The 25,901-nt window shown below is 35.9% G+C and overlaps 1 protein-coding gene across 1 annotated transcript in view; it reads right to left on the bottom strand.

Moving 5' to 3' along the window:
• srl (PGC-1 family member spargel) overlaps window positions 1–24,448 on the bottom strand; it is a 31,542-nt gene extending 7,094 nt beyond the window's left edge. The window contains exons 1-5 of the mRNA XM_073960152.1: window positions 23,841–24,448; window positions 12,661–12,797; window positions 12,457–12,574; window positions 11,296–12,339; window positions 9,158–11,220 (exon numbers count right to left, since the gene is read on the bottom strand). Of these exons, the coding sequence (XP_073816253.1) occupies window positions 9,158–11,220; window positions 11,296–12,339; window positions 12,457–12,574; window positions 12,661–12,758 (3,323 nt within the window). The 5' untranslated portion in view covers window positions 12,759–12,797; window positions 23,841–24,448. The remainder of the gene's footprint in view (window positions 1–9,157; window positions 11,221–11,295; window positions 12,340–12,456; window positions 12,575–12,660; window positions 12,798–23,840) is intronic.
• Between the last annotated feature and the right edge of the window lie 1,453 nt (window positions 24,449–25,901).

Raw genomic sequence — 25,901 nt, 5'->3', positions numbered from 1 at the left:
CTACATCGGTCCACTCCTTCCGGTACCTCCCCCATAAAAGTTCGAAAATGTTCGGAAAGTTTGTACGCACGATAACTCTTGAAGGTAGTGACCGATTTGGTCCATACTTTGTATAGCGTAAACTTTCTACCAGAGGAATATGAGGTTTCAATATGGTCTCAATAGGTCTACTCCTTCGGGTACCTCCCACACAAAATTTCGAAAAAGTTCAGTTTAGGGCCATCTCTCGAATCGCTTTGATTTTTGTTTTAGCAACTTGTATTCACTGCCCTCCATACGACGGTACAAGTTTCAACAGGGGCAAGTCCATACTTCCTGAGAAAATAGCATGAAAGTTGCAAAAAAACCCTATGACACCGTGTGAGGTGGTTGGAGCGCAAAATAACTCTCGAACCGATCTTCCGATTCGGTCCAAAATATGGCCTTAGTAATATTTTGTCCCAACATAGTTTAAGTTTGAAGATAAGCCATATCGGTCCACTCCTTCAGGTACCTCAAAAGTTAAAAAATTTTCGGAAAAATTGTTCGTACGGTAACTCTTGAAGGGAGTGGCCGAATTGGTCTATACTTTACACATCCTAATATATCTACTAGATATATATCAGGTTCAAATATGGACTATACTTGTCCACTCCATCCGGTACCTCCCACACAAAATTTCGAAAAAGTTCAGTTTAGGGCCATCTCTCGAATCGCTTTGATTTTTGTTTTAGCAACTTGTATTCACTGCCCTCCATACGACGGTACAAGTTTCAACAGGGGCAAGTCCATACTTCCTGAGAAAATAGCATGAAAGTTGCAAAAAAACCCTATGACACCGTGTGAGGTGGTTGGAGCGCAAAATAACTCTCGAACCGATCTTCCGATTCGGTCCAAAATATGGCCTTAGTAATATTTTGTCCCAACATAGTTTAAGTTTGAAGATAAGCCATATCGGTCCACTCCTTCAGGTACCTCAAAAGTTAAAAAATTTTCGGAAAAATTGTTCGTACGGTAACTCTTGAAGGGAGTGGCCGAATTGGTCTATACTTTACACATCCTAATATATCTACTAGATATATATCAGGTTCAAATATGGACTATACTTGTCCACTCCATCCGGTATCTCCCACACAAAATTTCGGATAAGTTCACTTTAAGATCTGATGTCGAATCGCTTTGATTTTTGTTGAAGCAACTTGCATTCTCTGCCTCATTTACGATGGTAAAAGTTTTTTAGGGGCAAGTCCATATTTCTTAAGCAAACAGACCGAAGAGTGTAAAATCCCCCTATGGCACCATATGTTGTGGCTGGAGATCCACTTCCACAACGGTCAATGTCGATCCATTACTTTTAAGATCTCCTACGCAAAACTTTTGATCTTTAATCCTAATCATCATTTCAAACGCCCAACATTTTTAAAACCCCCTAAATACATACGTATTTTGGGAAAAATTGTTTCAATATACACAGGCTGAGGGTATATCTCTGTCGGCAAAGCCGACTGATACTTTTTTACTTGTTATATTCTAGAAAGTTATTTATTGAAATCTTAGGTACATTTTTGTAGTTGACTGTATACTTAATTTTTGTGCGGTTCGGTATCTGTGGACCGGAATCGGAGAAAAAAAGTATAAAAATCGAATATTTTCAAAAGTTGTTGGCTATTTTCACATTTCAGAACCGGTCATAGACATTTCGTATTTTCCAGAAAGTCGTTTGCTGATATGTTTGCTACATTAGTGTGGTCCATTGTTTTCTTGAATTTTGAACGGTTTAGTATCTATGGAGCAGGAACCGAGAAAAGAGGATAAAAATGGCATTTGATTTGCTATTTTGGCCATTACGACCGTTTCTACAGAGTTCGTATGTTCCAGAAAGTTTACTAAGATCTAATACATTTTTCTAGTTGGTTGTTTGCTTCAATTTTCATCCGTTTTTATATCTGTAGACTAAAATCCGTGAAAAAATTAAAAGGGAAATTTGACCATGACGATTTTGACCTTGAAGGTGAGGTTGAATGGATTTTATGTGTTCACAATTATTATTCTTTAAGACAAGAGCTACAACTTTTACTCTACGAGTAAACCCAAATTCTTAGCGGTTTGGAATATATGTGCCTGACAAAATGATCCCTTTTGACATCAAGGCCTCAAGTCTTTGGGGGCCCATAACCACGAAAGATGACGTGATAGGGAAAAACGCCGGGACACGTGTCTTCTTTTTTTGGTCTTATATCCCACTACGATGTCAGAATATGGTTAATAATTTTCGTGTCGCACAGTGTAATCTATTCAATCCAGGGTTGGAATAAGTGGGGCAAGGCTTTGTTTTTTACCTAAGGTTTGTTAAACCCCCAGCCTATTTAATAGACTCATAGGGTATTCTAATATAATATAAAATATCGATGCCTTACTTTCTCAACTTCGTATCTTAAAAAATACAACTTTTCAGGAGAGGCAAAAAACGGTTTATCTTTTGATACATCAGTGTTTGGGTAAAAGTGTAAAAGACAACAAGTAAAAAAGTATCAGTCGGCTTTGCCGACAGAGATGTGTATATTGAAACAATTTTTTTCCAAAATAAGTATGTATAGATCAAAAGTTTTGAGGAGGAGATACTAAAAGGAATGGATCGACATTGAAGTGGAAGTGGATCTCCAGCCACAAAATATGGTGCCATAGGGGCTTTTTACACTCTTCGGGCTGTTTGCTCAAGAAGTATGGACTTGCCCCTAAAAAACTTTTACCATCGTAAATGAGGCAGCGAGTGCAAGTTGCTTAAACAAAAATTGAAGTAATTCGAGAGCATGTCTTAAAGTGAACTTATCCGAATTTTTGTGTGTGTGGTACCAGATGGAGTGGACAAATATAGTCCATATTTGAACCTGATCTATATCTGGTAGATGTATTAGGATGTGTAAAGTATATACCAATTTGGCAACTCCCTCCAAGAGTTACCGTACGAACAATTTTTCCGAACATTTTTGAACTTTTGTGGGGGAGGTACCTGAAAGAGTGGACCGATATGGCTTATCTTCAAACTTAAACTATGTTTGGACAAAATATTACTAAGGCCAAATTTTGGACCGAATCGGCAGTTCCGTTCGAGAGTTATCTTGCTCTCCAACCACCTCACACGGTGTCATATGGGTTTTGTGCAACTTTCAGGCTATTTTCTCAGGAAGTATGGACTTGCCCCTAATGAAACTTGTACCGTCGTATGGAGGGCAGTGAATACAAGTTGCTAAAACAAAAATCAGAGCGATTCGAGAGATGGCCCCAAACTGAACTGAATGAAATTTTGTGTGGGAGGTACCCGAAGGAGTAGGCCGATTGAGTCTATATTGAAACATTATCTAAGTCTGGTACACATTTTACGATGGGTAAAGTATGGACCAAATCGGTTACTCCCTTCAAGAGTTATCGTGCGCACAAATTTTCCGAACATTTTCGAACTTTTGTGGGGGAGGTACCGGAAGGAGTGGACCGATATTGCCCATCTTCGAACTTAAACTAAGTTTGGGCAAAATATTGCGAAATCCAAAATTTGAACCGAATCGGTTCATCCGTTCGAGAGTTATCGTGCGCTCCAGCCAGACAGACAGACGGACGGACATTGCTAAATCGACTCCAAATTGTCTGAAACACATTTCGTCCAAACCATTATTTCGATGAGGCACATTTTGCCCGTATGAAAGTTTATATACCCTCGTTAGCATAAATGCTGAGGGTATAAAAATGTATAAGCTATTCAATTGGGTATACAAAATGTGCCTCATCGAAATAATGGTTTTAGACCCCAAGTATGTTTGGACGAAATGTGTTTTAGACAATTTGGAGTTGATTTAGCCATGTCCGTCCATCTGTCTGGCTAGAGCGCACGATAACTCTCGAACGGATCAACCGATTCGGTTCAAAATTTGGCTTTCGTAATATTTTGTCCAAACTTAGTTTAAGTTCGAAGATGGGTTATATCGGTCCACTCCTTTCGGTACCTCCCCCACAAAAAGTTCGAAAATTTTCGGAAGATTTGTGCGCACGATAACTCTTGAAGGGAGTAACCGATTCGTTCCATATTTTGCACATCGTGAAACTTCTATCAGACTTAGATAAGGTTCCAAAATGGACTCAATCGGTAAACTCCTTCGGGTACCTCCAACACCAAATTTCGAAAATGTTCAGTTTAGGACCTGCTCTCGAATCGCCTTGGTTTTTGTTGTAGCAACTTGTATTCACTCTCCCCCATACGAGGTACAAGTTTCATCAGGGGCAAGTCCATACTTCCTGAGAAAATAGTCTGAAAGTTGAAAAAAAAATCCACACAAAATTTCGGAAAATTCACTTTAAGACCTGCTATCGAATCACGTTGATTTTTGTTGAAGCAACTTACATTCGCTGCCTCAATTGCGATGGTAAAAGTTTCTTCATGGGCAAGTCCATACTTCTTGAGAAAACAGCCCGAAGGTTGTAAAAACCCCCTATGGCACCACCATAGTCTATGTCGGTCCATTCCTTTAAGTACCTCCTCCGCAAAACTTTTGAACTTTAATCCTAATGAACATTTTTCTACGCCCGCAATTTTGAAACCCCCTAAATACATAAGTTTTTTTTTTTTTTTTGGGAAAAAAGTGTTTCAATTTACACTGGCTGAGGGTATATCTCTATCGGCAAAGCCGACTGATACTTTTTTTTGTTCTTACCTAAGATTTGTTAAACCCCAGTCTATTTAATAGATTCATAGGGAATTTTATTATAATATCAAATATGTTTCCTTTATATAGGAATTTATTTTATAGCGAAATCTGCTGGGGACTTTATTAAAGATCAAACCGAATGCCGCTGTAAGGACTTATGCTAAAAGCAATAAAGTCCAAAAACATTTGAGACAATCTGCTGAAGAGCCATTCCCCTTTATTAGGCAACAATCGGCACGGTGTGCCTTAACCAAATTTAAATGGAAGGTGCTTACACCTGGGAAGTTTTTGCAGATTCTGAAACTACAATGCTCATAGATGACAAATATCAAGAAACAAAAAAAATCGCCGGAGGGATTTTCAAATAAATCGCGTTTTTAGGGGTTCTTTAGGTTTTCAAGATTTTGCTTGGAAACCGCGAGTCCTATGTAAATGGGTCTAAAGAAAATGTTGTAGCTGTGAAAATTTTTCACAAGATTGACCTTTTGATATCTTCGTAGGTTTTACCGTTTTTGAGATATAGAAGTTCAAATTGAGACAATGCTCTGACTGTATCGCCTCCTTATAAAACAATATCATGCTCAGTGCGCCTTAACCAACTTTTGATGAAATCCGCTTACACATGGGAAAATTTCGCGGATTCTGAAACAGCAATGTTCATAGATAAGAAAAATAAAGAAAACAAAAAAAATCGCCGGTGGAATTTTTAAATAAATCGCTATCAAAATTCACAATTTTAGGGTTTTTTTAGGTTTTCACGATTTTGCTTGGAAACCGCAAGTCGTATCGAAATGAGTCTAAAGAAAATATTGAAGCTGTGAAAATTCTCTATAAGACTGATTTCTGGGTTTTTTCTTAGGTTTTATCACTTTTGAGATATAGAGGTTCAGTTCAAATTTTTAGGTTTTTATCCTAAGTCTTCAAGATTTTGCTTGGAAACCGCAAGTCATATCAAAATGGGACTAAAGAAAATATTGAAGCTGTGAAAATTCTCTACACGACTGGATGATTTATTTTTTTCCTAGGTTGTTCCATTTTCAAGATATATAAGTTTTATTTGGGAAATTGCAGTAATGACATTGTATTATAAGGAGGCGATACAGTCAATGCATGGTGTCTCAATTTGAACTTCTATATCTCAAAAACGGTGAAACCTACGAAAGTATCATAAAGGTCAATCTTGTGAATTTTCACAGCTACAAAATTTTCTTTAGGCCCATTTACATAAGATGCGCCGCTTCGAAGCAAAATCATGAAAACCTAAAGAACCCCTAATAATGTGAACTTAAATCACGATTTATTTGAAAATCCCTCCGGCGATTTTTTTGTTTCTAGATATTTCTCATCTATGAGCATTGTAGTTTCAGAATCTGCAAAAACTTCCCAGTTGTAAGCACCTTCCATTTAAAATTAGTTAAGGAAGGCGCACCGTGTCGGCACAGAGAAAGAGATAATTCTTGAAAAGTTTAATGGCTCTTTCGAATCAACGTTAAAGTTCCTATAACAATCAATTCATTTTATTTAATATGCCTTTGGTTGGGAGTCAAGGCAAATGAATTATGGCTTTGGGTTGGAGTCAAACCTGTAGATATAATAGATTCGAAAAAAATTATATCAAGTTCGTTTATATAACAAATTATTTGGAATAAATTTCATATCTTCCCGAATCGATGTTAAATCTTCAACTGCATTTCATTTTTGGGTGGGGGCTGGTGTCGAGGAAGAAAATATTCTTATCAAATTGTACTATGGGTTACCGAACAAATAAAACCTGTATATCGTCACCATAAATGCCGGAAGACGTAACCGACATGAAAATCGAAATTCGTTTTTTGACGTAATCTGATACATAAAGCTAAAATACATGCTTTGGCTAAATTTCAAGCTTCTACGTTCAAAAACAACGATCCTATTCAAGAAATGGCATTTCGGAAAATGGGATAGTATTGCAGATTTTGTGGTAATGGAAGATCTCGAAACTAAGCAATTCAGCGGTTTTGGTTTCACTACTTATTCCCCTTCGTATATGATCGATAATATCCCATATACTCGCCTTTATAAGATTAATATTCCGTAAAACAGTTTTTAATTTTATAACGTTTTTTGCTTCTCCTGTAAAGTTTTGGTTTTGTGGGTTACGTCTTCGGGCATTTATGGTGACGATATGTAATAGATATCATATATGGATCTATCAATGAATTCATTTCATATTAATTGCATAGCTTCTCCGAATTGATTCTATAATTCTTATAACACTTCAATTTTCAGGAATGGCGTTAAAGAAGAGTATATTCTTCATCAATTTTTAACATGGGTCACCGAATAAATGGAAGCTCTAAATATAATAAATATCAATAAAAATTGGAATTTGAGACAATTTAAAAGATGTTTATTATACCCTCAGCATTTATGCTAACGAGGGTATATACACTTTCATACGGGCAAAATGTGCCTCATCGAAATAATGGTTTTAGACCCCAAGTATGTTTGGACGAAATGTGTTTCAGACAATTTGAAGTCGATTGAGCAATGTCCGTCCGTCTGTCTGGCTGGTTGGAGCGCACGATAACTCTCGAACGGATGAACCGATTCGGTTCAAATTTTTGGCTTTCGTAATATTTTGCCCAAACTTAGTTTAAGTTCGAAGATGGGCTATATCGGTACACTCCTTCAGGTACCTCCCCCACAAAAGTTCGAAAATGTTCGGAAAATTTGTGCGCACGATAACTCTTGAAGGGAGTAACCTATTTGGTCCATACTTTGCCCATCGTAAAATGTGTACCAGACTTAGATAATGTTTCAATATAGACTCAGTCGGCCTACTCCTTCGGGTACCTCCCACACAAAATTTCGGGAAAGTTCAGTTTAGGGCCATCTCTCGAATCGCTCTGATTTTTGTTTTAGCAACTTGTATTCACTGCTCTCCATACGACGGTACAAGTTTCATTAGGCGCAAGTCCATACTTCCTGAGAAAAAAGCCTGAAAGTTGCAAAAAACCCCTATGACACCGTGTGAGGTGGTTGGAGAGCAAGATAACTCTCGAACGGAACTGCCGATTCGGTCCAAAATTTGACCTTAGTAATATTTTGTCCAAACATAGTTTAAGTTTGAAGATAAGCCATATCGGCCCACTCCTTCAGGTACCTCCCCCACAAAAGTTCAAAAATGTTCAGAAAAATTGTGCACACGATAACTCTTGAAGGAAGTGACCGATGTAATCCAAACTTTGCACATCCTATATCTACCAGACATAGATCAGGTTCACATATGGACAAAATTTGTCCACTCCATCCGGTACCTCCCACACAAAATTTTGGATAAGTACACTTTAAGACCTGTTCTCGAATCACTTTGATTTTTGTTGAAGCAACTTGCATTCGCTGCCTCAATTACGATGGCAAACGTTTTTCAGGGGCAAGTCCATATTTCTCGGGAAAACAGTTCGAAAGGTGTAAAAAACCCCTATGTCACCATATGTAGTGGCTGGAGATCCACTTCCATAATGGTCAATGCAGATCCATTCCTTTTAGTATCTCCTCCGCAAAACTTTTGATCTCTAATCCTAATGAACATTTTTGTCGGTTCAAATTCCCAAAATTTAAAAAAAAAACAAAATACATACGTTTTTTTGGGAAAAAATTGTTTCGGCAAAGCCGACTGATACTTTCTTACTTGTTTTATGTTAATTTCATTTCATAACCTCTTCAATTGATTTAAAAAATTCCCACATTTCATTTTGAAGAGAAAAAAATTCTTCACCAAATTTTAAAATGGGTCACGCAGAAATGAATTGATGTTAATATAAAAGGCTTATAACAACTGTGTCCCAATCAAAAAATATTATAATTTCATAGCATCCCCAAATTTCAAATTTCCTAAAACATTACATTTTAGAGGGTGGTGTTAACGGGGAAAATATTCTTCATCGCGTTGTACTAGGGGTCACGGAACAAATAAAACATGCAGATATAATATATATCAATAAGATTGTCTATATAAAATTTGTATCTATAATAATAATATAATAATTGTTCCACAAACATCCCAGATGGGACAACGGAGACTACTCTCATATCAATGAGTGCACACCGATTCATATTAGGTGGTATCTATCAACAAAAAAATCATGGAACAAGTATCGTTTAGGAACACTTCTCGGATCGGGTTGAAATTTTTACCATAGGTAGTCCTTAGAACCCTGATTACAACGATATAGATCTCTCCCGAGGGAAGTTCATACTTCTAGAGACATGGTCTCTATTATCGGACATGTCTTACTCTAAAGGTATTGAAGGATAAAACCAAAAAATCAATGGGAAGTTCTGTATCGAACCACCTCATTTAGATTTTCAGTTTAATGGCCATTATTCTAAATAATCCTTTACCTATATCAAAATCTCTCTCAATCCCTTATTGCTCCCACTTTTATATGGCAATAATAGTTTACTTATAAATTTTAAGTTTTTTTTTGCACACTTACCCCGTATCCTTATAATGTATGCTAATCTGTTTAATTGTACCGTAGGGTAAAAATTTACGCCTCAACATATCCTTCGTTGTCTCCTGCTCTATCCTTCCGACATAAACAATACGACGCTCTTCCACAGCTGGTTGTGAAACATTACGATCGACAAAGTTCTTCTTATTTTGACGATTTGATGAATAACGGGAACGTGAACCACGTGAATTTGATCTACTACGTGAACGACGATACAATGGACTTCGCGAACGATCTGAATCCGAGGTATACGAAGAGGAACTATATGGTGAACCAGATGAACGTTTGCGTCGTGACGAACGTTGTTTATAGCTGGTGCGTCGTTGACGACGGCCACGTGCTTCACGATCCAGTGATTCGGAATATGATGATGATGACATGGAGCTACGATGTTTACGACTACTTCTTGAGGAATAGCCTCCCGTTCCAATGGCACTATCATAGATACGCATACGTTCCTGAGATGAGGAAGAGCTGTTATCACGTGAACGCAAAATTGACGAAGAATTTGAATGATCCGAATGGTGATGGTTGTTGTGATGATCTTCATCTGAAGAATATTCCGAAGATAATGATGCACTATCATCATTTCTATGCTTACGATATTGACGTTTACGATGTTTACGCATACGTTCACGAGATTTATGCTGCATGGCTCCCTTGGGTAATGGCAATGGTGGAAATTCTGGTTGTAAATCAGTCTGTATGGCAATGGTAGCGGTACGTTTACGTATTCTATCTTTGCGCAAATGCATAATGATTTTATCTTCACCATGTTGTTCGGACTTTTGTGTACTATTTGTGGGTGAATCGTTATCTTCTGGATTCTCAACGGGTAGGGTTTTCTTCACCACAACATCCTGTATACTGGCAATGAGAGAACTTGTGGATATTTTGCCATTATCAACGGCTTTAACTTTTTGAAAGGTGTTCGTTATGGTAGAGAGTAAAGCTGATGATTTCAACAACGAGCGAGAGGCTGTATTTACTGGTTGTAAAGATGGATTTGGTAGTGGTGGTATGGAAATATCTGTATTACAACTAGCTGATACAATAATGATTTCTTCATAGTCTGGATGACATTTAAAGGATTGATTGGCATTATCGCCTGTTTCAGTGAAGTAAGGAGAATCTTTGACAATTTCCCTAAGGGGTGGAAGTTTTGTAACTCTTGGCACCTTTGCTGATATTGTTGAATCAATGATGCGCATCTGTTGGGCCTTTTTCAATTCCTGCATGCGCAAAACTTTGTTTTTAGCCTCTGTTATGGGATCGACATGGTTGGTGGTCTTTGGAGGTTGACTTTGTTGTTCTTTTAGCGTTTTAACCACAGTCTTGACCTCATTACTGTGTTTTTGTGTCGTTGTGTTGGTTGTTGTTGCAGTTTGTTTTTGTTGCTGCGCATTTTTGTCATTGTGGTTTCCTGGTGTGCTGTTGTTGTTGCTGCTGTTTGTTTTATCTTCCAACTTTGGTATTTTATAAGATTGGAACTTTGCCTTAGCTGTGGGAATTATGCTGGCGACACTTGGTATTGTGTCACTGCGCCTCTTTTTATATTCCTCTAAGTTTAGTTTCCGTTTACAAGCGGCTGTGGCTTTTTGTGGAGATGTGGGGAGTTCTTCTTCTACTTCCTGGGTTTCTGGCTCCTTTTTAACAATTTGGGATGTTGGTTTTTGTGGTGTTGTCTTCTGCTCCTGCTTAATGTTGAGGGGAGGAGCAGGATTTTGTATTTTAACAGGGGTTGTATTCTCCTCTGAACTTTGTTCAGATATACTGGTACGTTCGTGATACCGCAATAAGGCCAAATTCTTACCACCCATGCCAATGCCAGTTTTTCTCTCTGTTATGGGGGGTGTTGTTTCAATCTTCGTTTCTTTCTGCTGTGTGTTGCAGCTTCCCGCCTTTGGCAAGGGTTTTGCTGGTTTCTGGGTAATCTTTGCTGCTTTGCCTTTACCAAATTTCCCCTTTAAAAGGTCGCATTGTTTTTTATTAGGAACTAATGTTATAGTTTTGGGAAAATTGTTTTGTTTGGTGGCTTGTTTTTCCTGTAACAAAGGGAAAATTTATGCAAATTTAGATCTCTTTCTAACTCTCACTCTCCTTATAAAAAAAAATCTTACCTCATTTTTACTATTTTCCACCTTTTTCACCGATTGTTGTTGTTGCCCTGGACTCCAGGAGGGATCTTTTGTGGTATTATCCACAAATGACAAATCTTCCTCTGGTATTTGTTTTGCCTGCACCTCTCCCACTTGAATATCATTATTTTGGGTTGGTTGTTTCAAAAGCTCTGAGGCTTTTCTCAATGAATTTACATCCTCATCATCATCTGCCTCTACGGTTTCAACATCAACAATTATATCCGATTCCGAATCGGAATCTATGGATTTAGAAGATGAAATAATTTGTGTATTTGGTGGTATGACTGTTGCAGCTGCCACATGGGTATTTACAGCCGGTGCTGTTATTGCTGCCAAATCTTCGCTAACCGGATTAATTGTAAAATCATCTTTTGTTATAAATTCAGCTAAATCAAAATTATTAGCATCGATATTCAAACCCAAAGCATCAACATCAGAATTAATGGTATTTGTGCTCATGGTACGATTTTTGTGATAGGCTGTATCTAGCATTATATCATTATTATCGGGTGTTATAAGATGTTGTTGAAGTGTAGCAGCATTCAGGGCTAAAAGTGACTCATTTTGATTTAGCAAATTTGCTTGTGTTATGTGGGGTGCTGCTGCTGTGGGGGGTATTTGCATATTACCCATTTGGCCAATAACATAGGCATTGTGGGCCTCTTCACTGACATCATCATCATCGTCGTCATCATCATCATCACTGTCATCATCATCATCATCGTCGGTGTCATCATAATCACTTGTGTGTGATTCATAGTCTCCTATAGAAGAACTATCAGTTCTTGTACGAAATGTCAAGTTGCTACATTGACTCTGGCGATCAAATTCTATTAGGCTATTATGTACGATGCCATTAGTTTGATTAATAACATCATTATCCTCATCGTCGTCATCATCATCGTCATCATCATCACTGTCATCGCTATCGCTGTCATAGCCATCAGCATTTGGATCAACTGTAACAATTTCGATGGCACCACCAGCTGTTAAGTGCTGACCAGCAAAGTCTTCATAATTAAACTGTTGTGTTTAAAAATAAACACCATGAAGAGAACAGCGGGAAGAAGAAGACATTTCAAATTATTTAATGCTTCATTACTAGCTCTTCGATTTTTTTTTTGTTTTTCAGAAACCTACCGCATTTTTATTACTTTGTAATGTTAAGGCGTTTGCATTGTCTTCTTTGCCAAAATCATCTGTTGGCGCTATAGGCAATATGCCATGCAATGTCTCTGTTAGTTGCATACCCATGGTACTATAAAAATTCGGTAGTTAATCACAAATCATGTTCACAATAATGACCGTTTGATATTCTAAATATATTTCAAAACTGAAACTTACTCGCTTCCACTGGACCAAAAGTCTGTATCATTGTCATATTTTGTAAAGTTTCCGTCAAACGGATCATCATAGACGACATTTAATAGTCTTGAATCCATAATAGCAGCAATGTGACCAGTTTCGAAAAGCAATAAATGCTGTTTGGAATAAAAAGAGAAATATTAGTAGAATGGGGAGGAAGTGGTTAGCAATAATTTATATAATAAATACAATAGGATTGCTATAATTTTGAAACAATTACTCTTGCAGGCTGTAATCGACTTTATACATAATATTTCTTCCAAACTTTGATCAAGTTCAAAGATGTTACTAATTTTCTTCTAAACTCAATTTAAGAGCTGTTTGAAGATTGTTTTGAAATTGTTGAGTATCACTCAGAATTGAAGTCTTACGCTGCTCAACCGGAATAGTCGCCACATGGCCAGTTTTAGGAAAGAAACTGGCGACCATTTGCTTCGAAGTGCTTCTTTCACCAACAACTTTCATCGCATTTGGCTCATCTTGGAAGAACCACGCTGTCGATTGTTTTTTTGTTTCGGCCTCATACGCATATATCCAAGCGGAACTATATCCCATAGTTCCCTTTGGGGATATACATATAATCACTTTCTGAGCCGATTTATGCATGTCCGTCCGTCTGTCCATGTATTTTTGTTCTCAACGTACAGGTAGCATTTTTTGCCCGATTCAGCTGAAAATTGGGGAATATAATTTTTTTAGCCATAGGAAGAACGCTATTGCTTTTGGTGCTCCCACATATATATATATATATATATATATATATATATATATATATATATATATATATATATATATATATATATATATATATATATATATATATATATATATATATATATTCGCCCGATTCAAGGTATTTGCTGCACCAAACACGCTATATCTTTGATTTCGATGAAATTTGGAATGTGTGACTGAATTCAGTCTAAAAATAAATGTGCCAAATTACATCGAAATCGGCTCAGATTTGGATATAGCTCCCATATATATTTTTGGCCGATTTGACGTAATTGCTGCACCAAACACGCTATATACGTCCGATTTTGATGAACTTTGGATTGCGTGACTGAACTCGGTCTAGAAACAAGTGTGCGAAATTATATCGAAATTGGTTCAGATTTGGATATAGCTTCCATATATATTTTCGCCCGATTTCACGTATTTGCTGCAACAAACACCCCATATCTTTCCAATTTTGATGAAATTTGGAATGCGTTACGGAATTTTGTCTAGTAATAAGTGTACCATGTCATATAGAAATCAGTTCAAATTGATATATCTCATGTATATATTTTACATATTCACAGTGGTGTAGGGTATCATATAGTCGGCCCGCCCGACAATGATCCTTTCCTTACTGGTTTGTGACGTGAAATGGCGCCTGTAGTGTTGCCTAGGCTGGAAACTTGTATATTAGCCATCCTATAACTGGTTAAAGACAAAAATAATGCACATTTTAGGTCAATTAGCGATTAAAATTCGAATATTTCTATTTGTAGTTTGAATTTTTCTATTTGCAAATGAAAGTTTTTCATTTGGAATTTCAAATTTAGATTAAATATTTTTTTTAATTTAAATTAAAATTTTTAAAAATTAAAAAAAATCCTTGATTTTTCATAAATCTCATATATTTAAAAAAATGTAAATTTTTCTTTAAAAAGCTATAATTAATATGGGAAACGGTAACAGGAGACACATTTTTGCCCATTTTATTTCAATAAATTTAAAAAAGTGTTAAACGGACGGAACCGATAAAAGTGTATGGGCTGAAAGAGGACCCAGCTAACATTTTTTTCCGAATTAGTTTCGAATTCGGACAGAATTTCTGAAAAAATATCCGATTCTGATGCCGAATTCGTACCGAATTCGGTACGAAAGTTGTATGGACGTGGTCACAGAATTCAGAAAGAATTTTCTAAGGAAATTCTTAAAAAATATTCGAGTTTCGCGACGAATTCGGAAGTAAATTCTTGGAAAATTCGGAGAAAATATTAGATTTTCTGAGAGAATTCGGTCCGAATTCGGAAGAAAATTCGGTGAAAATTTTAGATTTTCTTAAGAAAATCGGTCCGAATTCGGAAAGAAATTCTGGAAAAATTCGGATAAAAGTTCAGATTTTCTGAAAAAATGGGAAACAATTTTGACGCTGACGCCTTTGATATTGACACAACACGTGTCGTGCTGTACAGAACAACCCCCACTCAGAGACAATTTTCTTTTAATGTGCTATTTATGGAAGCTTCTAATTTCAAACTTTCTAATGAATTTGCCTGTTGTTATCATTTTGTGATTAATAGTAGAACAATGTGCATGAGTAAGTTGAACCTATCAACACTAGCATGAATTATTGTATGTTGCATTTATATTTAAAAAAGTTAAAAATTGTATATGCGAATTTTATAACAAGTAATTTTGTTTTTCGACAACAACCGAACAAAAAACAGCCTTAGAAATCGATTAGAAATCGGAACGAATTCGGAATGAATTCTTAAGATTCTTCAGAAAATGTGCAGAGATTCTTAAAACGAACTTATAGAAAATCAGTACAATTTCTAAGAAAATATTAGAGAAATCGGCAAAATTTCTTAAAAAAATCAGAAAATCTCAGAAAAAATCGGAAATCTGAGCCCTCGGAAAAAATTTTTAGCTGGGGACACTCTCAGGCATCTTTTTGCGAATTCGAAACTTTGTTCCATATTGTTCCAAAAAAGTTCTACTCCACTAAAGTTGAAGTTTCCCTACAATTCAGTGCCAGTATTAAAATTCTGTAACACATTTGTTGGTTACCGACAAAAATCCGTATAATTAAATCTAAAATTATTTAGGAAAAGTACCAATAAAAGATGGTTGCTAACTTACTGACAAATTTTGTTAATTATCGAAATTTTAAGCATATTATTTGACCTATTTTTGTCGCTGACTCAAAAACAATTTACAGAATACCACTACTGAGGAAAAATAAAATAGATCATCGTGTGTAAACGCTATGGTAATTTATTGAAACGTTTCCTAAAGTCAACAATCCTACCTACCTAACAAAGAACCCAATATCTTTTATGGTTTCCAAGAAATAGTTATTTCTTATTCTAGAAATGTTCAAAAATTACATGGTACAACTTGATTATATTATATTTCTTTCTCGGATTCGAGGATTATTTAGCCACTGTCCACAATTTATCAAATCCTGTACCATTGTAGCATTTCTTATGGTGCACACACTATAGCGAGTTCATTCTTTGGCTCCATGAAGCGCAAACTATCCGAAATGAATGGAGTTGCATTGCAGATTTACTTTAAAGCTAAATACGTGCGAACGACCCTGAAAGGAACATCGAGGAGTGGACAAAGAAAGACCTTATGGCGCATTATTTATTTCATAACATGCAATTTTACGCCGTATGGCCGGATAACAATGAAATTGCAAGCTTAGTAATAAGCATAAAAGGGCAATAATAATAATTATATGTATCTTAAAAATAATAATACAAATTCATTGAAGATCGAATGCAAAGCTAAAATTGGTTGTTTGTTTAAAAAGTAGTAGTCTATTCTTGCAAAAACTCCATTGTTCAAAGTTTTGACTTGGACCACATATTATACACATGGACGTCTCTAAGATAAATTGTGGAGTCTGTTCGAGAGTCTTCTCGGAAGAAACAAACATATTTACATCAACAAAGCTACCTGCATTGTGATTGAGGCGGAGATTCTTGTCATAAAGAAAGATTATATCGTACTTCTTCTTCTTCTTCTTACTTAAAATCATACACTGACACATCAAAGCTAGTAAAAGAGAGTGTAAAGAAGAACTTCCAGATGGGAGAAGGCTGAAAATGTCAAATATCAAAATCTACATACCCTTATTACAACATCAAACGCACAAAGTTCCTGATTAGCCAAAATCGACGGAACTTGGTAAGACTTATTTTGGTGTTAATCGGTCACTGGGCTATTTGTAACCATGCAAAGCGCCTTAATCTAGGAAAGAGTAGGAAACGTTCAAGCATCTCCCCTGTATCTGCACAAATGCAACAAAGATTATGTTCACGCTACGAACTCGATTTGGAAGACCTACTGAGAGTCATCAATTCATCAGGCTAGATATATAAATTTCAATAGATTATAACGGAGTAGTAATCTTTACACGAGTGGTGTGGCTGTCAAAATGAAATACATCCCAGCAAAATTTATTTGAAGTTGTTCTATGTTAAGTAGTGATTGAATAGCTTTTTTAGAAGCAGTCCACGCATATTCGTGAAAAATGCATTCCTTTTTTCACATTTTGACAATGTCCGATTTGAATCCATTTCATAAAATTTTCACATTTTAGCAATGTTTACATTTATAATAACTTTTCTGCAAATAAAATTCTTAAGAACACAAAAAAACAATTTTTTGTATGGTATTTTAATTACTCAGCAAAATGTTTGTATCCATAAAGATCATCATGGGTGCAAGAAATGTCAGACTGCATCTTTGTTTGTAGCCAAAAAAGTAGTTGAATCATGAGTGCAAGTGACTATGTCTTTTTACGTGAAAGAAGTCATAATTTTTACAAGGACATGGTGCAGCTAGAATGCAATCAATTTTAGATGACTCTATGCAAGAAGCATTTTAAGATGTTTTTGGGTATTTTTGAGTAATAAAAGCTAACTTTCTAGAATAAAAGTATTTGATTTTGCACTCAGTCGCTATTTATAATGCTTTATTTGAGATATATTTCATTGTTTTATATTCATTTTATTTCAATTTCATTAAGACGATCGAACTATTATCAAACTACTGCTTTTTTTTCAAACGAAAATTTTCTACAAAAACATGAGTTTGGTAGTAATTTGAACGAATTTTAATTCGAGTCGTCTTATAGAAATATGCCAAAAATATTAATTAAAATTTACCACAACTCTTTTAAATAATTTTTCCAAATCCCGAGGTCTCAAATCAGTAAAAAATCCTCGCCTAATAGATGTTATCTTCTCCCATATCCTCGCTTGCGAATCAAATTTTAAATGAATGGAAAAATCAATTCAAAATACTTTTCATGTAATGTATGTACATATATTTATTCACCACAAAGAACTAATGCAAAATGTGTGCTTAAGAAGCAAATTAGACAGTATCCTCACTGCACCATGCCCTTGCAAAAATCATGACTTCTTTCACGTAAAAAGATGTAGTGCATTGGGAGCATTATCTAGTGGCAGCAAAAATATAAGACTTCATAAGCCCTCTAACTATGATCCTGGATCAACAACTTCTGAATCTCCTGGTTCATGTCCAATCAACGAGGACTGTTTTTAGTCTTTGGGAGTCAAGAACATAGTGATATTCACATCATGGACATGTGAGGGTACTATACATAATTGACAGTCAAATTGTGTAGGATGACCGTTATAAATACAGGGGGCATGGCGGCGGGTTCTTCGATATCGGATTGACCCGGAACCGCACAACACCCGTATTTCGTCCAGCGGCAACCACCTTAGTGTACACAAATTTGTATTTGTATCGCTTTTCTGTTTTGGGATCAGCATATCCCGGAATACCGGAATCTTTTGGTCTTTGCCGGGAAATCCCAGGACCAAAGTGCCCTGTCACATCCGCATCCACATTACTCAACCCTCGGTGATATGCATTTCAGTGGTTGTTCTGGAGTCGTCCATGCGATGGACTATGACAGGGACTATATTGCTGCATGCAGCCCCCAGCCCCCCCGTGACTCGTCTTCTGACTACACAACTCCCCTGCAATCCCCCAACAGCAGCCGCACAAGCAGCACTTAACGCCAGCCGTTGCTGTTCCAATCCCCGAAAATGAGTCCTTTTTGCAATTTAATTGCAATGGTCTCCAGGATAAGGTCGAGGAAATAGTAAATCACCACATTGACGGCAGAGGTGAGCTATGTTTCTACGTAGGTTTCATGCTGCTATAACAACATAGTTGAATGTCATGTTTGTGGACCACAAACTATCCCAAAATTCACATGCATGAAAAATGGAGTTCTCGTTGCATTGGATTTATCCAAAGCATTTGATCGACTGGATATTTCGAAGATAATAAGTAAACTTCGATCCAATTATTTGTTCGATTCATCTGCTTGTGCATTAATTTCATCTTTTTTTTTTTTTTTTTGGGTCGCTCCCAATTCGTTACATTCAATGGTAGTGTTTCCGATATTCGTTATATATACAGTGGAGTACCCCAGGGTTCCATCCTGGGTCCTCTTCTGTTTATTTTATACATCAATGATATTTCCAACAGTGTACACAGACGTGGGTGTACTCTGTTTTTGTATGCTGGTGACATTCATCTATTTTTTAGTGGTAATACTCCTGCCGAATTGCAGTCTACATTATGCGACATATCACATTGGTTAGATAGCAACAATTTGCTGATTAATGTTTCTAAATCTAAGTCAATGATATTTGGCCCCACTAGTCGTCTAGGTGGTAGTGTAAATATACTTCCCTGTGGGGACGAAAATTCCAATTGTCGCAATTTAAGTAGTCCAGAACTAGTTCTAATCAGTACTAGTACAAATATTGGCCGCTAAGTAATGCGAAGGGAACCAATTGTCACCTTTTTATCCCCAAGTAAACGAGGAGGCGTCAGTTGCGACTTAATTAACTTAACTTAAACGACGAGTTGTATAAATAATTCACATTTACATTTTCTTCATAACTTTAATATAAATGAAGCATCCAATAACAGAAGCTAGTGTTGATGGAATGAATATCTTCGTTCATATTATTCATATTGTTCTGGTATAAAAAAGGAATACGACGGAAATATGCAAATCGCGCTCTTCTTCTCTCTACCCGCTAGCAATTCCAATTGTCGCAATTTAAATAGTCCTAAACTAGAGGTAAGTGGTACTAGTTCACAATTGACCCATAAGTAATGCGAAGGGAACCAATTGACACCTATATATCCCCAAGTAAACGACGAAGCGTCAGTTGTGTGACTATTTCCCACCACTTTTTTTTATAAATAAACTGGTATATGACTGTAAACCTGGAACTAGTACAATACCACCTACAGGTAATGTATAGAGTGTCAATTGGTTACCTCCTATGACATCCCCATGTTAAAGTTTACAGTTGATTGCACTGTGAGGGGTCAGAAGTGGAACTAGTTACTGTAACGCTGAGAATCGACGAGTTTCCGATGCCGAACTAGCCCATCGCCCAAGCGGGTTATTGATGGTTCTCCTATACATTTCGTGGACAAGATGAAGTGTCTAGGTGTCATTAACGATTCGAAACTTGATTTTTCTGCACATATTGATGCTTTGTTTCCTAAGATCATAAATGTTCTTCGAAAATTATATAGCACTGAGTTCTACCTGCCCCTTTTTTTTTTAAAGGAATATGGCTCACGCACTACTGTCAGTTATTTCTTGTGGCATTGATGTTATACCAGGTACAACTGATGAGCAGTTGAAGAGAGTAGAAAAGCTTTTTTAAAAAGGTTTGCAGATTTGTTTACAGTTTAAGCAGAAGGGACCACATTTCTACTCATGCGTACAATTTCTTAGAAGTACCTTTTAAAATTTTTATCCAACAACGTGTTGTGTCTTTTCTTTATAAATCGATATACTTAGATCTGCCATCTGCCAGTAGTACTTCGGGAACGATTTGCGTTTTCAAAATCTACTCGGAACACACAGATAATTCTTCCCCCTTTTTTACCACATCTTTGTTAGAAAATTCTTTTGTTGTTCATGCTGATCGGCTGTGGAATCACCTATCCAATGAGCTGCGTAACTTCTCTTACCATGTTTTGAATTTCGGCGTAAGTTTGAAGCCTTTACGTTTCTTTGCATTTCCAAACGCTGACAGCATATATTTTCATATTAGACCTCAAATATTGTTGCAGAAGGACTGTCATTAGCTATTTTCGTCAAATATTAGGGAATAAATTGTCATAGTTAATCATATCTACCACATTTTTCTTAAGAATTTCAAATGTTTGTCCGACTTTTTATGCATGCAAAATTTTTAATAAAACAAGTAAAAAAGTATCAGTCGGCTTTGCCGACAGAGATATACCCTCAGCAAATTGAAACACTTTTTTCACAAAAAAACTTATGTATTTAGGGGGTTTCAAAATTTTGGTCTAACCGACAAAAATGTTGATTAGGATTAAAATTTAAAAATTTTGCGGAAAAGGCACTTAAAGAATGGACCGTCATAGACCATGGGGGTGCCATAGGGGGTTTTTACACCATTCGGGCTGTTTTCTCAAGAAGTATGGACTTGCCCCTGAAACAACTTTTATCATCGTAATTGAGGCAGCGAATGTAAGTTGCTTCAACAAAAATCAAAGTGATTCAATAGCAGGTCTTAAAGTGAACATATCCAAAATTTGGTGTGGGAGGTACGGGATGGAGTGGACAAATATAGTCCATATTCGAACCTTATCTATATCTGGTAGATATTATGAGAATGTGTAAAGTATGGACCAAATCGGTCACTCCCATCAAGAGTTGTCGTGCGCACAATTTTTTCCGAATATTTTTGAACTTTTGTGGGGTAGGTAGGTACCTGAGGGAGTGGACCGATATGGCTTATCTACGAACTTAAACTAAGTTTGGAAACAATATTACGAAGGCCAAATTTTGGCCGGAATCGGAATTTCCGTTCGAGAATTATCTTGCGTTTCCACCCATAAACATGGTGTCATAGGGTTTGTTTTTCAACTTTTAGGCTATTTTTTCAGTAAGTATGGACTTGCCCCTGAGCAACATGTACCTTCGTATAGGGGGAGGTACCTGAAGGAGTGGACCTATATGGCCCAGCTTCGAACTTAAATCGAATCTGGACAAAATATTTCGATACCCAAAATTTGAACCGAATCCATTGATCCGTTCGAGAGTTATCGTGCGCACCAACCAGACAGACGGACATTGCTTGATCTACTCAAAATTGTCTGAAACGGATATCGTACAAACATACTTGGGGTCTATAACCATTATTTCGATGAGGCACATTTTTGGTCGTATCAAAGTGTAAATACCCTCTTTAGCCTAAAGGCTGAGGGTATAATTATAGTTATTTTTACATATTTCTATAGCAGAGGCATTCCAAAAGAAGAAAAGAACAAAAAAATATATTGCTCATATGTGTACGAATACGAACTTTGCCGCCCACACAGGCGCCATCTATACCTAAATGACGGAATAAATTAAAAATTTGTTTCGTTATTCTTAAATCTTTCTTCGTTTTAGTAATTCCCATCAATTGTTTCATATTTGCACATAAAATATGGAATAAATAACGATTTTATTCATTTTTTAGGGGTGTACGAATATGAACTTTGCATACTGTATATCTATTCTGTCTTAGTCCTTATTTATATTAGGCAATTTTCCTTGCGGCAATTGTCAGTTTGATGGAGAGAGAGGTGAGGTATATGGTAACTCTTTGCCTCTCAACACCTTCTCTCACCCACAAACTGACAATTGCCGCAAGTAAAATGGCCTAATGAAAATTGGGACTTATCTCTTATCTGTTAAAGTTCATTTAGAATACGCTGGATTTAGCAATTATCTGGCTTTATTTGACATATGTTGTATGAAAATGACAACTTAAATCCACTGGATTTGCTAAATCCAGCATAGTCTAAATCAGGCATAAGTCATTTTGTAATATGAAATAATGTTGTAGTTTCTTGCTGTGTTGCGATGCTTCTATAAACGGAAAAATATTTATTTAAACCGATTTTCGCACTTTGCCGTTTTTGACCACCAAAACAAGTCTTTTCGCAATATTCACCCATATAAAATTGTAAAATTTTTAGATGCTTGCATGTTCGAAACAGAATCAGAATAAAATGCTCCGGAGTTGTTCTTATAAAATTCATGCGACTTTCCCGCAAACTTTAAAGTTTAAACCTACGCTCAATGCGTTTGTCAAAGAAAAGTAAAAGTTATGTGAAATGGCAACACTGTTATTGGGTTAGTGCAACAAATGAAAACACGTGGCAAATTTTTGCCAAACTCAGCGGGATATGAGTCACTAGTATAAACAAAATAGGCAGTATTGAGATATTGATATTTTGTCATAAATTTTCCCAATATTGAAAAATACTGTTAATTTTTATTGAGAAGAAACACAGAACTAAAAGAATAAACAACAGCCATAACCAGAAAAATTAGAGAACCAACGAGAAAGATAGGAAATGTTGAAATTTATAACGAAAAATTCCGAATAAATCGTGGTCATCAAAAATCCCAAACATTCCCCAACAACAAATGCCATAACAAAACAAACAAAAAGTCTACCATGCAACATGTTTGAGGACAACATGCCTGCATCATGCACGACGACAATTGTTGTGTACAACAATAACACAACAACAAAAGAACACAATGTAAACGGAGAACAAAAAAAAAAATAACACAAACATGTGCTTTTTTTGTCGTCACTTTTCTATTAATTGATTTGGATACCAAAGGAAAATGTTCTTAATTTTTCTGACATACAAACATATTTAAATCAAAACAAAACAATTTCAACGATATATTTTAAAATAGCCACATTGAATATTATTAATTATTCACTTTCCACATACATATTAAAATACAATCTATGGTATTAAGCAAGAGACCTAGCCTAGAGAGGGGGTTTTAGGAGGTGGAAAATGGGGTTTTGCGATTACTTTTGTCTCACGATGGGGGGAAGATAAAACCATACAATTTTTTTGGTATTGAATGCGTATTGAACTTAAACGAATGCCATTATGTTGACACGTTGCATTTTTGCTCTACTTCTGTGCACTGAAATTTGCCATCATTTGTTTATCCACACTCTCACCAAACATACAAATACCGCATGAAACATATTTTTTCTTTGTCACATATGCACAATTACATATAACTGTAATTAATTTTCAATAGTTAACCGTTATTTAAGGCAATGACCTTTTACTAAAATCAATTATTTGCTTCAACAATTGTAACGGTTGGCGGTGGCAGACTTGAATCCCCCCCCAAAACCAAAAGGAATGCAAAGCATGTATGGATCTTTTCTTTTTGTAGAAAGGGAGGGTCAATAACTTCATCTTTTAACAGCTAACAACCAAACACAGACATCAATTTATCATGGGTTTTAGCAAACAACTTCATCATCGTCAGTCTCGTTGTACATGTGCCAACTTACCTTTTACTTCTTCGTCTATCTGGTCAATCTACTATTCTCCTCCTCACCACTGCCTCTTCCTTCCGTGTTTGTTTCGTTTCTTTGCACTTTTATGTTACTTCTTTTAACTTTTTAACAATTTTTAAAAACGTGTTCACTTATTTTTTTATTTTATTTGTTGTTGGTGGTGGTTTAGCTTAGACTCTTCTTAAAGATTTTTGGTTACTTTACTTTTTGAAGTGCTAAGAAGAGTTGGTGGGTTGGCTGTTTTAACCTCACATGTTGTGTTGTCGTCCACATACAAATCAAATTTTTATGGGTGGGTGTGTGTGTTGCTTCTTCTATAGATTTGCGTGTGGCGACCGACTAGGACAACTTGTATCTATTTAAATTTCTTTTCAATAAACACTTTTTCTTCAAATTTAATTCTGCGCCCGCTTCGCGTTTAAAACTTTAAAAATGATTTATATTTATTTATTTATTCTTTGTTATGTTTTGAAATATTTTGTTGAGCAGCACTTAAAGAATTTCACGTGGAGCGAACAACGACGCTATACGAATTTTGACGTTATACTTTAGACGACCTTTCTTGCGTTGCGGCGATTTGATTTTGCGAAATCAAGTGGAATGTGAAAACGTCAAAAGTCTTAGCACGTGTTTTTTGTGACAACTTCGTCACTTGGAAATGATAGCTTCAAATGAATACAACAGCGTCATCTATATTTGAAATGTGGCTAATTTTGGGAATGTGAGCTTTGATGCGAGTAATTTAAATGAATATATGTTCCAATGTGAAGTCATTTTCAATATATACCATTATTTTTATATGTATATGCAATTATATTTTTATTTAAGGCCTTGTACACACGCTGCGACTTTTGATGCATCACCATTTTTTTAGCGGTGTTGCAAAAAATAGTAGTGATGGAGGGAATGAAAATTTACGAAATGTAAAATTTCATGACTAATCATTTAATTTATTAATACCGTTTAGAATGTTAAAATTATTTAATGTACATCATGGATTTAAAAGAATGTAATAAAAATAAATGGACTAAACTTCCTCCTTTATTTGATAAGTATGTTGTTTTTGAATCGATTGGATTAATATTGACGTCGTTAGTTGCTCTATTTGTTGCCCAACAGTTCGTAAAAATATTTCAATAATTATAATTGTGTGAACACCCATATCAATACAAAGTTACAAATCAAATGTTACATAACATATATTCCGTTAATTTAAAGAATTCTGTACCTGCATTTTACAAATAAACGTAAAAACCCAACAGGTATTTTAATATGAGCTATTTTACTCTAAAGAAAAGTAATTGTCGGAGTTTTATTACCTGTATCTCGTAGAATGGAATAACCCGAATGTTGGAAAATACATTTTTACCTAACAATGTTTTTTCCAAAAATTTTGTTATTTACATTTGTCGAGAAATACAGTTGAACCTCGATTATCCGTGAATCGATTATCCGGGAACCTCCATTATCCGTGATAGAAAAGACATGTTGGACTTTTTTCCATTTCTTCTATTTTTCGTTATAAACTTCATTGTCCGGGAGTAAAAAAACAATTTCCAATTAATCTGATTAGGCAAACAGAAGGTAAACAAACGAAAACTGGAAATTCTCTCGTATTACACAATTTGTGTATTTATGGTATCACAAAAACCATAGGGCAAAGTCCATTCAGACGAATCTAATGATGATGATGATATTATGTATCCTTCTAAAATTTGGTGGATTACCGTAACGAATTTAATAAAAGTTTCTGATATTGATAGTATTGTACAATATTATGTCATTTTTACTTAAAAATACGTTCAAAAACTGCGTAAAAGCATTGCCTCCATTATCCGGGAAAATCGATTATCCGTAATGCCTCCGGTCCCGACCATCACGGATAATCGAGGTCCAACTGTATTAACAAATATTTTTACGTGTTTCAATAATTTTGGTTTAACAATTTATACCTACATGCATTCAACAATCATAACATGTATGTAAAATCGTACATGTTTGTTACAAAAATTACACTTCTTACAATATTACGAAAAAAAATGCAACCCTACAAGT

Source organism: Musca autumnalis, unplaced genomic scaffold (genome assembly GCF_047663935.1).
Source record: "Musca autumnalis isolate F117 unplaced genomic scaffold, ASM4766393v1 scaffold_1, whole genome shotgun sequence".
NCBI classification, from domain to species: Eukaryota; Metazoa; Arthropoda; class Insecta; order Diptera; family Muscidae; genus Musca; species Musca autumnalis.
This window is presented reverse-complemented; position numbering and strand designations above follow the sequence as displayed.